Source organism: Aspergillus clavatus, genomic scaffold (genome assembly GCF_000002715.2).
Source record: "Aspergillus clavatus NRRL 1 1099423829804 genomic scaffold, whole genome shotgun sequence".
NCBI classification, from domain to species: Eukaryota; Fungi; Ascomycota; class Eurotiomycetes; order Eurotiales; family Aspergillaceae; genus Aspergillus; species Aspergillus clavatus.
In genome coordinates this window covers 66,376-80,086 of record NW_001517095.1, presented here as the reverse complement: position 1 = coordinate 80,086, position 13,711 = coordinate 66,376, and the positions used below count along the sequence as shown (strand labels likewise).

The window sequence follows — 13,711 nt, the reverse complement described above, 5'->3', positions numbered from 1 at the left end:
GGTAGGAGCACCATTCCAATCATCTTTGCTGAAGCTGCTTAAGGTATTTTCAACATTTTCGAGGAGGGGGGGAGGCTTGCCCAATGGCTCCTCCAGCCATTACGGAAGCTCATGCTACGCCCATTCTTGAAGCCTTTTTTTCATAGACCAGACAAAGTAGAGCAAACCCATGCTAACTACATATGCAAGATGGTGAAGGCATTGAATCCGTACTGTGGCAACAGGAGTCTTCGGAGCCGAACAAATTGCTGGGTGTCTGTGTAGATGGGATTTTGGACACCGTCAACTCACAATCAGTAGTCAGTACCATGAATGAAACAAGTGTCCACCAGGGATCGACTACTGGGGCGGTCCCCTATACCTCTAGTATAAATAAATAATAGTAGGTAGGGCCGTTAGGTACGGAGTACTTCGTAGATGGACGGAGTATCAGGATTCAGGACAGTCGTGGATAGGAAGACAGGCGCAGGCTCGAATGTATGCAACTCCACTGTGACATCATCAACCCCTAGTCGAAATCCTCAAAAGTAACAAAACATCCAAATCTCGGTTATTGTACCACCTGGATGGAGACGACATGTTTTCTCCCTGGAATTATCATTATTCATAGGTTGACTATGAACACCAAATTTCCCATTTAGTTACCTAGTGCTCCTCAATACTACTCGGTAATTGGTACACGTCTAGAGTCGTTACACTGGATAAGGTACCGATGCATGATTCCTTCTTTTCGTTTGCATCTGTCAGACAAGGGTCCGGAAGCAAAAAGTGTCCCAAAAAGAATCAGAGACCAGCATACAGAGTACATTAGCCGGGAGACGATTGGCTGCTCTCTTACGCCAATGCAGAGGTATTGAGACGCTATCTGTGTGGCGAGCAGTAGGCATGAACAGTGCAGGTTTCAGGATCGGCTGCCGGCTGTGTCGTTGCCTTGTTGGGCGGGCGACATTCTTCCTGCAGACGCAGTAAGACCTTCAGACTGAGATCGAGATTCGAGACACAAAAACAAAAGGCGTTGTAGTCTTGTAGCTTGTAGCCTGTAGGTTTAGAAGAGATTGTTGTTAATTCGGTGGCTGCTATGGCATGATTTAGGGATCAGCGGTAGAGATATTATTAAGAAGATCAGCCATTTTTTGTCGCAGTGATTGGCAGCAACAACGAAAAAGGAACAGCCCAGCAATCTACCCCCTGTAAGTATGGTTCAATGCCATATCGAGTCTGCATCGAATAGTTCAAGTCGGATTCATCTCATCAATTAGTGTCGCTGCTTGTCTACTGCATTAACCCATAAGCAAGTCCTCCCAACATGCCCTATGTGCGCACTGGAATCCCAAGTCAGGAACAACTAACAAGGGCCCTAGGGTAAACCCCACGAGGTGGAACGTCTTGAATTCTGAAACAGTCGAGCAATCCTCTCGTCGGTAGACACTAGAATCCGGATAGATAGACTGGTAGACAGATATAACTACTTCGGCTGGGATGAAGGAAGCGGAGGGTCCAAGCTGAAGTTTGCTCGCCATTTAAATGGTCATGCTACTCTCCCACTGCTGACTTGTTCATCCACATTCCACAGAACTGCGAACTGGTGGAGCGGTCAAAAAAAAAATTGTTTCCTCGAGCTCAATAATAATTACAATAATCGCAGTGCTTGTACTCCGTAGTGCGTTGAAGTCTTTATGCTACTGGCCTGAGTGCAACAATTCTATGATTTCTATCACTATCAAACTCGAGATCGAGACGACCGCGGAAAAATGACCCAACAGCCGATTGATCTGCTGACTGTCCTTTGGGTCCCGGTGACCCGTATGGAATACAAAGCATATGCACTATCTATGCACTATGCAGCCAAAGCAACCTACCCTACCCTACCTACTTGCCTCCTGACTCCGTGCCCACCGACCGGTTCAAAGGGCCCGAAATGAACACCCTAGCGAACCAGGGATCTGTAAAAATGAGCCCACTTGTATGGACCAAGCATGATCACCAGTTGTAATCATTTATGATTATTCTGTGAAATTGTTTGTCAACCAATATTTGGCTGATCTGAGGAATTCCCAGTTAGTACCAAGTTTGAGGACTGTTCAGTGTGGTACGAGACAGCAATTGGTATCTAGTAATGTACGTGTAATTCATCTTCAACTATGTACGGAGTATTACCTTACCTAAGAATCCGCTCTAGAATATCTCTATATACTTGGACTTCAACATCCCCGTAGCACTTGTCAGCCATTGCTCTGTCTGTGTATCAAGTATCCTGGCGTCGAAGAATGGAACTGAAACTCAAGACCGAACAACCAAGTACATGTACCGAGCTGTGCAATGTGACCTATGAGGACAATGACTTCGGTTTCTTGATGAAAGAGACGCATATCTTCGGACATGTTATGTATAGATCTAGGTAGCTTGTATAATCTATATTGAAAGAAAACTTCTTACCTTCTGAGCCTCTAGGCTAAACGGTTCGAGTTATAAGTATGATGCCACCATGATACTCATGAGCCAGAATCTACGTAGTGTAACTTGTGGAATTGGCCCAAGGCCGCCGAGAAATGATTGCAAATGAACTCGCATGACAGTTGAGACAGCAGATCTGTTTTGATCAACATTAAGCAGGGTCTGAGCGACTCGAAAAGGCTATCTTGGATCCATGGTAATCAGTGTTTCAGAATCATCCATCCTAAGCTTGGTGGACTTAGAGACATTCTTATAATAATTAATCATTGCAGGGGAGTCATTTTCCCAGCTTCGAAAAGACCATCGACCAGGACTTAAGGGTTGGAAGAATATATTTCTGTAGTCTTTCAACACTCCAAGCCTGACAGGTTGCCAAAGGACAAAAAGAGTGATTGCTTTTTATCGGATCCACAGATCGAATATCATGGGGGCTGTTCTAGTCACCTAGGATCTGGCACATTGGATGCCAGGTAGTCGGGCAACCGATCATGGTGCCTAGGTCTTGGAGGACTGGAGAGTCGTGCCAACTCCGAATTGTCCAGACTCCTTGAGTCGGGCCCCTAGATACCCTTCCCCATCAAGATGTCTGAGTTATGTTGGTATTGGCTCGCACTCTGTAAGCATGATAGCAGAGTTTAATAAGTGCACGAGAGGCCCCGAATGGCATTGGCTGTAGTTGTTCTCCAGCTTCCATCACACTACTAACTACTTGGAGGATAATATTGAGATACTGCTGGCCAAGTATCTATATAAATAAGGATGTCATTACTGCAGAGCGCAGAGACAGAGAGTCTAGAGTCCTGAGGGTAGTCAGTAGTAGTAGAGTTAGGTACCTGATAGAACAAAAATGTGGCGCAGCCCACCAAGCTTCAGCCATGGACTTCCAGAGACAGTTTGGTCATTTGACAAGCAGATTTCATTTTAACCATGAAATAATATGGAGCCTTTCCCAGTGGAGGACTTCCGCTCTGACTGCATATGTACATGAAATACCCGTCAGTACGTACTTGATAAAATCAATACTCAATACTCGATACTCTCGTTCTAAGAACCTGAGTAATGGGTAGGTATGCCACCTGCCTACTCCGTAGTCCGCAGTCCGCACAGTGGTTCAATCCAGGCTGATAGCAATAAAAATAACAATAATATCATCATGTAGGTCAACTGAACAGTGAAATCTAGATCCCTGACCGGTAAGGTGCCAAATGCCACCGATTCCGTAACTGTCACACATCGGGAGACTTGGAAGAGCGGCCAATCAAAACGGTTCCAGTGAAAATCATGGCTGGTCACTTGACACTCGAAAGACCAGACACATGGCGTCCATCCAAGCTCCAAGTGGTATCCATAATCCAGCTCTACTATACTCTGTAAGTCCATAGGAGCTACTAGATACATAGGTAGTAGTTGGATACTACGACTAAGTATCATATAGGCATGTGAGGTAGCATGACTCTTGGCTATGGCAGGTAGTCAAATTCCATCAAATTGAGTGGCCACAAGAACAAGAAAGGACTCGATCATGGTAGTGATAAGTGCAACAGCTAGGTGCAATGGGAACCAAGTGACTTAGCCAAGTGCCATTATTGCTTGTTGTTTAATGCTCTTATCACCCGCGGATGGACTTTGTTTCTAATGTCCAACAGAATAATTAAGAACAATTGTAGACAAAGTGAATCAGGTGATCATCCTGATCCTTTTTTGAAATTAGAGCATCAAGTCACGAGTTGAAATGGATGGTATGGTATGCAGGAAGTGTCCAGGCACGGAAAAGGAAGAAATCAATGACGAAGGGACCAAGCTCAAAATACCATAGTGTGTATGTGCCATGTGATCAGGCTTCTGGGTCGTTTCTTAGCTCCCAGGGCAGTATGTACTATGATGAATAGTCTCAAAAAAAGAGCAAATAGTAGTACGTACTAAATACGTAGTAATACTGTTAATAACTTGGCGAGTTGATTATTTGACTTGGGTATTTACATTGGACTTTGATTTCCCTTTGCCTTTGTTTACTTTCTTGAAGTAATGAATGTAATCATGTAACACAGATTGGTTTATTTTATTTATTTCATTCTTTTGGGTTAGCCGCATTAATATCACCCAGCATTCAGACGCTATGGTATGTTAATAATGTATGTCGACTATCGAGTTTCTCTGTCCGAATTTCGAAATTCTCGAATTGAGCTTGGGGCAGTGGGCACAGGTCATCTGGTCTGTGAATGGGCGTCCACGGTCATACTATCCCAGTCCGGCATTAACCTACTTGGACTCAATAATCCTGACGGTCCCACACTGGGCTGTAGCTCAAATACTGATAGAGCTACTTAGCCTACAAAGTACAAAGTACAAGGTGGCTCGTGTGCTGTTGGTACTTGGTAGATAGTTAGTACCAGGTACCTTAGCCCTTAGTACTCCGTACTATCTACAGTATCTACATGGACCTCACCTGCTAGGTACCGACTGAAGGTATTGTGGAGTAGGTATGAATACAATTTCAAGTTTCAACTTTCTTGGTTTCTTCTGTAACTCTGCTCAGGAACAGTGAAGTTGAAGGTATTTATCCTTACTATTCATCAATATACACCAAAGAGGGGTGCTACCTACATTTACTACAACTCACCTAGCCTATGCTATGTGTACACAACTTCTATAATATCTACTGAATATCTAAAAGATGTACCTTACTTCCTGTAAGGGAAATACCCACTGGTAGCGCCATATCCATCCTGAGCAACCTACCAGTGGAGTTACAGTACCCATACCTTCCACCATTACCTCAGTGCTTGTATGGTATTGTAATCATACATACATATACAATGGATAGTCGCATATGCCCCTCATTTCCGACTCCCTCCACTGGTCAGGCAGTATCTACAGAAACCTCATTCTTCTCTCAGCAGCAATTATCCTCAAAGGGCAGAACAGATAAGCTCTCCAGTCTCCATCGACATCAAAATCAGCAAAAAAACTTGTAATGGTTAACTGTGCCAATAATAGTACTTTGGTGAAGGTATCCATCGATTCCTTTCCTCTATCAGCATCGTCATCATCATTATCATCCACAATTTGTCGCCTCCTCCCCACACACTGCCACAGGTACACTCCATGGAATGATTCCAATGCGCATTCATATTTCTTTTCTGTATTATCATTATTTATTGTTAGGATTATTATCAATGCTACTACTATCTACTATCTAGTCTCCTAGGTATATTTCTATCCTACTTCGTTCACTTGCTCTCACTAGTCAAGGGGGAGAATAATAGTTAAATTATGACAAAAGTAGTTGAAGTACACTAAATGATCATAGCAGTAGTCCCGCCCCCTCCTCCATTCTCCCCCAAATATTGCCTCCTCCAGCTCCAGCACAACCGTATCGGAACTTACTACCTCAGTTTGCTCTTGTGCAATCCTCCCGAAACAACTCCATTATTCTCATTTCCCCTACCGATTATTATTGCTGTCAAAAAGTCATAACTTGCTCTCTCCTATCCCCTTCATGCTGGATGGATCTTTTGAGTCCCTAAATCTCTCTCTCAACATTCAGATTTCAGAATCTTCTAATTTGGCTGGAGTTAGCTTTGATTGTTCCTTGCTTTTAATCCTCTTCTCCCAAGTGCTTTATTCCCGCGTTCCTGCAGCCCTCGCGTGTTCGGGCTTCGTCGCTCCATCAACGTCACCTGCTAACTAACTACCTACTAACCTAACTAACTTACTCCTACTACTACTGACTACTTACTCCGGACTTTCACTCTCTGTCTCTGTGCCTCTCCCTCGCTCATCTTCCTCTTTCTTCCTCCTCCTTTCCCTCCCTTTTGAAGATCGTCTCCCCCATTGTAATTTCTTGTCCGCCATTACTCCCTTTCATCATCATCATTTTCTCGATACAACTGGTGTTTGCAAACGCCCATTTCACAATTTTAACTCTTCTTCCCTTTTTCTTTTTTTTTTTTTAACTCCTCTTTTTTTTTTTTTTTTTTTTTTTTTTTTTTTTCCCTTGGGTCTTCCCATCACTCTGCTCTTGTTCTGTGCTTTTGAGGAACTGATCGTGATCTTCTCTCTGGAGGGCTCCCTGCTGTGGTCTTGTGTCTGCACTCTTGGCACTCTACTCAAGTCCATTGGTCCTTGCTCTCAGTCTACCATCCTGCGATTCGCCCGTTCACAAGTCCGCCTCTCAACCTTTCATCTCACGCGCACCTCCACTCAACATCCACCGTTCGGATATTCCGCCCATCCCAAAGCGAAACCCCCCCCCCCCCCCCCTCTCCTCCTGGCCAGTGCTCCACCACCGACTACAGTTCTGCCCAAGACGGACTTCAAAACTCGTTTCTACGTTTCTTTCCGCCATCCACTGTTGAAGTGCAGTCCTCCATATTCTCGATAGCACTGCCTTAACCCCCCGCTTATTGCCATCCCCACAAGTCGCCCGTGATGTCACAGAATAGATCTGGGGTATTTTCGAACCTGCGCATGGGCGGTAAGAGATAATCAAATTCGGGCTCAATTGTTTGGATATGCTCGGCTCTGGCCTGTTGAACTGACTGTTTTGTTGTTCCGACCATGCAGAAGTCGTCCGCGAGAAGGTCCAGGATGGACTGACCGGGGAGACCAAAGAGATCTCGTATACACAATGCAAAATTGTGGGCAATGGGTCGTTCGGTGTGGTCTTTCAAACGAAAATGATGCCGAGCGGCGAGGATGCTGCCATCAAAAGGGTCCTTCAAGACAAGCGTTTCAAAGTATGTGTGCATATCACTCCTTCACTCCCCCATGTTCTCGCTGACCATCCTAGAACCGTGAGTTACAAATCATGCGGATCGTCCGTCATCCCAACATTGTAGAATTGAAAGCTTTCTACTACTCGAATGGCGAGAGGGTATGCGACTCTTCCTACGCCCCTCCCAGAACCCTTACAGGTTATCTCCCTCCATACTAATAACATTGTCGTCGATGTGTAGAAGGATGAAGTGTATCTGAACCTCGTTCTCGAATACGTACCAGAGACCGTTTATCGGGCGTCGCGGTATTTCAACAAGCTGAAGACCACCATGCCAATGTTGGAAGTCAAGCTGTACATCTATCAACTGTTCCGCTCTCTGGCATACATTCATTCACAAGGCATCTGTCACCGTGATATCAAGCCGCAAAACCTTTTGCTCGATCCGAGCACTGGGATTCTCAAACTCTGCGATTTTGGTTCCGCCAAAATTCTGATAGAGAATGAACCGAATGTCTCTTATATCTGTTCCCGCTACTATCGTGCGCCAGAATTGATCTTTGGCGCCACTAACTACACAACGAAGATTGGTATGTTATTCTGGGTTAGATTTATCGATGCTGGTAAGACTACTAACGGATTCCGAAGATGTGTGGTCGACGGGTTGTGTCATGGCTGAATTGATGCTTGGGCAGCCACTTTTCCCTGGGGAATCGGGAATTGACCAACTCGTCGAAATTATCAAAGTGCTAGGTACTCCTACTCGGGAACAAATTCGTACAATGAATCCCAACTACATGGAGCATAAGTTCCCTCAGATCAAGCCTCATCCATTCAATAAGGTGGGTATTGTTTTCATCGGCTTCGCGACCATTGCACTGATTTTCATTTTCCAGGTGTTCCGGAGAGCCCCCCATGAGGCTATTGACTTGATCTCTGCTTTGCTGGAATACACGCCAACTCAACGTCTTTCCGCGATCGAGGCGATGTGCCACCCGTTCTTCGACGAGCTCAGAGATCCTAACACGCGACTGCCCGATTCCCGGCACCCGGGTGGTGCCGTCCGTGACCTTCCCAATCTTTTCGATTTCTCCAGACATGGTCTGTTGGACCCTTTCTTGAGGTTCACCCTGTACTCTTGCATGATTCCCGCTGACTCTCTCTTTCTTGCAGAACTTTCCATTGCTACCGCACTGAACAGCCGCCTGGTCCCTCCCCATGCACGCCCTGCGCTCGAGGCTCGCGGACTTGACATTGATAACTTCACTCCGCTCACCAAGGATGAGATGATGGCACGTCTTGACTGAGTCAACACGTGTGTGTTTTACGAAGTACACGCCTGTTTCCTACTGCCATTATCTGCCCGCGTCCTCGAGAATATGATGTCATGCAATTCCATCCACTTTACGCATCGCGCGGTCTCTGTACCGGAACCGGTTCTGTTGAAAGTGTAGGCCTACATCATTGGCGGGGAGTCTAAAAGGTTTGGCTTCTCTTCAGGATGTAGGAGGATAAACGGCGGGGTCTCGAAAAGCTGAAAAGAGGGGAAAGAAAAATACCCAAAAAAAAAAAACTAATGGGGGAGGGAAATACACGCTGACACCCTTGTCGCGACCGGAACAGCTTCCTCGAGGCAGTGGTACATCATGACCGTTTCACGTGATGGGGATGATGGATTGTCATAGTCTGGAGTTTCGAGGTGTCTGAGACAACTCTTGGGAAAGGAAAAAAAGTGATACCCTTTAGTGTGCGAGTCTGCCTTCCGGGACTTAAAGTTTGCATAGCTTCATTTCTCGTTTTGAAGGGATCATGGAACCAGAATGCCGCAAGTCCTAGGCTCTTTAGAGGTACAAGGTGATGAATACCGTCTGGACACTCCCAAGATATCGTGAGGGACCTTTGGCTGGGAGGCACACCAACGACCATACTCTTCATCTAAGCGAGTGTCAATGGGCATGCGTGTCTACGTGCTTCTGGATGTATGTGCTGGAGGTCGCCATGGCCTGACTTGCAGCTTTAGGATCCCCTTCTTTTCCATCGTTTGTGTCTTTAGCTTCTCATAATCTCTTCGTTTCCCGAATATTTTCTATACTCTTCTGGCTGTTTCTAATGTCCAATTTCACTTGTTTGGCTTTGACCGCTAACTGGTATTTGCTTGACTTGCTCAACAGTGGATCCAGTTGTTCTTGTCCCGGGAGCCAGATGGTTATGTCTATTGCTAGAGACTCCAGGTGTATGGCCGGGGCCTCTCTTCGCTGCGTGTATGACTAGAGGCGAATTTATTTGGTCTACCATTTCCTCATTTCCGTTTATTTCTTCGATACATACCATCACCATCGTTCGTCTTGTGCCTTCTTTCACTGGCAGATAATTTATCCTGGTTCTGGAGGTGGGATCATCAACTGTTATTGCCTTGTCTGAAAGATTGAAGAAAATTCAAGCCGAGACAAGTCCTTCTGTGCAGGTGTCGGCTGCACGTCATGTTCTTGGTCTTGTTGCCCATTACAATCCGGCTCATATTCTGTCCTGTTAGGGTATAATACTGCAATACTACCTCTGCTCCAATATTCGTTATCCATATAAGTGCACAGAAATTACTATCGCTATATACAGCAGTAAGAAACCAACAACTGCTTATGAAGATATCGATTTTTCTTCATGATCACTGGACCTGTTGTTGGCAAGGGTGTTATATAAGCCACGGCTCGGAATATTCTAATTCTCCGAATCTACGACGGCCACGGCAATGTTTTGGCACCCGGTTCTGAATCCAATTGCAATATCTGGCGATTGACGACCAGAGGTGTCTGCGGTCTTTATTTCTGAGCGCTGGAGAGATTGACTGTGCACATATAGCCTGAAATACAACTGGCGAAGACTCTATTCACGTCTGTTGAGTGTTGAGTTCCGTTTGGTCACAGCACCTATGGCCGACTATGAACGCCGACAACATGGGGGCGGCCCCAGAGGTGGGCGCAAGAGGCGCAATAGAGGTTAGTTGATGATATTTCCGAGCTCTCTTTGCTTTCTACTTGCCCTTTCAGTCCATAAGTTCGTTTGCGGGCGACCTTGCGCTGACGAATTGCTGCCGATCTGCTGCAGATGATGAGGATTATGACCGGCGTCCGCAGAGGCGCAGGTACGAGGAGCCTCTCGTGGTCAAATTCCGAAAACAGCTGCTATCTATCGCTGAGTCTGTACGCGCCCCTTCCCACACTATTGAAACCCATACGGGCTTGCCAATTGCAATGATCCAAGCTCACATGTCCTCGTACAATAGGCAGCTCGAAGGGCAGAGGATGACGTTGTGACTATCGCAAAAACTGTTTCGGAAAATTTCGAGGATGAAGAGCTGAGACGGAGCTACGTTGAGTTAGCCATTGATTTGTATGCCTTGAAAACACTCTTTATGAACCCCACCCCCTTTCGGTCTGATATAGCACTAACCTCTCGGCTTCCGGTGTAGGGTTATCGAGCAACCATTGAAAATCCCCTTCATTGCCGCGACTGCTCTAGTCGCCAATGACTATAAACCAGAGATTGTTGAAGACGTTCTCAAAAGAGCGCGCGACTCGTTGCAACAATACGTTGACGCTGGGGCTTGGCGAGAAGTCAAGCTCCTTCTGCGGTTCTTGGGATGCCTCCAATCTATTTTCGAAGGGGATGGTGTCTTTCCGATCTTGGAGGAACTCTTCGCTCGTGCCGTTGACCTGCAAACAGCTTCTTCTGAGGATGTTAGTGACACAGAACCTCCCCTGCCTTAACTAAATGACCGGAAAACTAACTTTGGTACCATTCAGTTGCTTGGACTTGAACTGGTCAAGATCATTCTCTTTACTATCCCTTACGTTATGGCATCTCCTGCCACTGGTTTTGAAGCACAAGCAATAGCGCTTCTCGAGAAAACCGATATCATCGCCTCGACTCCGCATGCGCTAGTTGATCTTGTTGATCCATATGCCTTGGACAACGGCAAACCAGTCACTGTCCAGAGTGTCATCAGCTTGCTTCAGAGCCAACTCCAATCTGAGGCCAACCGTGGCTGGGAGCTTGCTTGCGTTCCTCGGCCCTGGAAGAGGCGCAAAAATGAAGAGGATGGACCTGTGGAAGCAGTGCCGAAACATGCTTTTCCTCAGATCACTGTTCCAAATCCTGTGCAAAAGGGAACGAGGGCGATCTTCCCTGAAATATATCTCTCCGTGTATGCCAATCAAGACCTGGAGACAGTCCCACCCACATCCGACATTGCATCGTCTCTGTTGAGGGATGTTCTTGTCGACACGATCAATATTCTCGATTTCAATCGCATAGCAGCCGCCAAATTCTTGATCGATGTGGATTGCTATTTCACAGCGAACACTTTTGTGAAGCGCGCTACTCCGTTTGACAGACTGCGTGATATTCCTGGGGATCGCCCGACATGGAAACCCGAGGACGTCGCCGTAGACGCGGTTTTCTCCCAGCTGTTTCAGCTTCCTTCTCCAGAGCACAAGCTTGTCTACTATCACTCAGTACTTACTGAATGTTGTAAGATTGCACCCGCTGCCATCGCTCCCAGCTTAGGCAGAGCTATTCGCTTCCTATACCGGAGCCTGGAAACAGTCGATCTGGACCTCAGTCATCGATTCTTGGATTGGTTTGCTCATCATCTGAGCAACTTTGGGTTTACCTGGAAATGGAGTGAATGGTTTGTGAACCTAATATGAATCATATACACTCAATTAGCATGCGAGCTAACTCTTCATGAAAAGGGTTGACGACTTGGAACTTCCACTTGTCCATCCGCACATGGCATTCATCACCGGTGCTCTCGACAAGGAAATCCGGCTGAGCTTTGCACAACGTATCAGAGGGACTTTGCCGGATCCATATCAGGATCTCATCACGGAAGGCAAAGAGAAAGACACTCCGGATTTCAAGTACTCTTCAGATAGTGAGTTTCAGGCATCCTTTATGTTCCAACATGGTGATGATGTCGCTAACATGCCTGTCCCACAGCCACGCCATACGCTACTGAAGGCAGGGAGATTATGCAGCTCATTCGAAAGAAGGCGGGCGATGAAGAAATTCGGCCACTGATCGATGCCATTGAAGAGCAAGCGAAGGCGCTAGGAGTTGACGAACCAATGTTGCCTTCTACAGATGCTCTTGTTACATCGATTTGCTATGTCGGCTCCAAGTCTCTGTCCCATGTTCTGTCATGCATCGAGCGAAACAAGGAAAGGTTGCTGGCTATCGGGCCAAAATCAGCTCGCGCTCGTTGTCAAATCATTACTTCAGTCATGGAGTACTGGGTTGACCAACCAGGAATCGCCATCAACATCATAGACAAGCTGTTGAACTACACGATCATAACGCCATTGTCTGTGGTCGAGTGGGCATTAGTGGAGAAGATGGAAGCGGGGGTTATACTCAGCAAAACTCACATCTTCGAGATGGTATCTGCTACCGTTGGCAAGGTCACGAATCGTCTGCGGCAGATCGTGGCTGCGCGCACCCAGCCTGGTTTGTATGAGCCGCAGCTGAGTGTTCTCGACGAGACTTTGGGTCGCGAAAAGGCCGATATGCAAGCCTTGTTCAGGGTTATCGAAGACTCGATCGTGTCTGTCGCTGGAGGCAGTAACGACGAACTGATGGAGAGGGGTGATGGAAGTGGTAATTTGCCCGAGGACGAAATCATCCGTCAGTGGAGTCGCCGGTGGCTCAGAGTGTTCCGTCGCAAAGCCGGCGTGGAGGAATCATTTATCGCAGAAGCCATGACCAATGCCACGCCGGTTGGTACAGTAGCTCCTGCGCCTCAACCTGCTGCTTCGGAGACCAGCGCGGCTGCCAATGTGGCAGCAGATGGAGACTTGGACATTGCCGATGCCGATGCCGACGCCGACGCCGCCGTTGAGATCTCGTGAATATGTACGTCAATAAGTGTTGTTTAAGAGAAAATGTATTCATGGTGGTTGTACGAACAGATTAATAGGAATCAGGGATCTGCCCAATATAGTACAAAAGGATATGTTGGTTTCATGACTGGTGTTTGTCCATGCCTTGGCAAGGTGACAATCCGTTTCCATTTTCCAATCACACAATGCTGGGGATGACCGTCCCATCGGAAGCCCTACCAAGTATCCTTGAGTCGCTATTATATCCATGTTTCTATGTCAACCTGGCTACTAATGATATATACAACAAGAAAATGCTGGCGACTCAGCCCAAAAAGTGGGGAATGGGGTTGGCGAATATGGTATATGCCCATTCTGGGCGCAACCGACAGATAATTAAAAATGATAGAATAGAAATGACCCCATGTAGGGCCAATGTTGTACACAGAAGGTTAGAATAAGGGCAGTCGGTGGCGGATATTAGGTGGGAAACACATGACAGTCATAAATCATGTTAAGGTTGCGAGATCAACCTGTCGAGGATCTGAAGATCATCATGGTGATGAAGAATAGGTATCTGATCCTCTCCGTTTTCGTCTCTTTTCCCTTCTTTCGTTCTTTGGTTTCGATTTCTTGGTGTGGATATACGCATCCAGATAGATAA

At 46.5% G+C, this 13,711-nt stretch overlaps 2 protein-coding genes across 2 annotated transcripts, besides 2 other annotated features; both read left to right on the top strand.

Moving 5' to 3' along the window:
• Nucleotides 1–6,389: 6,389 nt before the first annotated feature.
• Nucleotides 6,390–6,448: a microsatellite.
• Nucleotides 6,418–6,448: a microsatellite.
• A 437-nt stretch (nt 6,449–6,885) lies between these two features.
• On the top strand, nt 6,886–8,478 carry ACLA_095420 (GSK family serine/threonine-protein kinase; the record flags this gene model as incomplete). The annotated part of the gene is made up of 7 exons (XM_001270034.1): nt 6,886–6,931; nt 7,021–7,193; nt 7,247–7,330; nt 7,413–7,761; nt 7,820–8,013; nt 8,068–8,272; nt 8,345–8,478. 7 exons carry the CDS (start codon nt 6,886–6,888, stop codon nt 8,476–8,478), a joined length of 1,185 nt encoding a protein of 394 aa, XP_001270035.1.
• A 1,644-nt stretch (nt 8,479–10,122) lies between these two features.
• ACLA_095410 (NCBP1 family protein) lies at nt 10,123–13,077 on the top strand (the record flags this gene model as incomplete). Its single annotated transcript, XM_001270033.1, has 7 exons — nt 10,123–10,164; nt 10,216–10,368; nt 10,452–10,558; nt 10,638–10,905; nt 10,972–11,858; nt 11,923–12,104; nt 12,170–13,077. The coding sequence occupies 7 exons, from the start codon at nt 10,123–10,125 to the stop codon at nt 13,075–13,077; spliced, it is 2,547 nt and encodes an 848-aa protein (XP_001270034.1).
• Between the last annotated feature and the right edge of the window lie 634 nt (nt 13,078–13,711).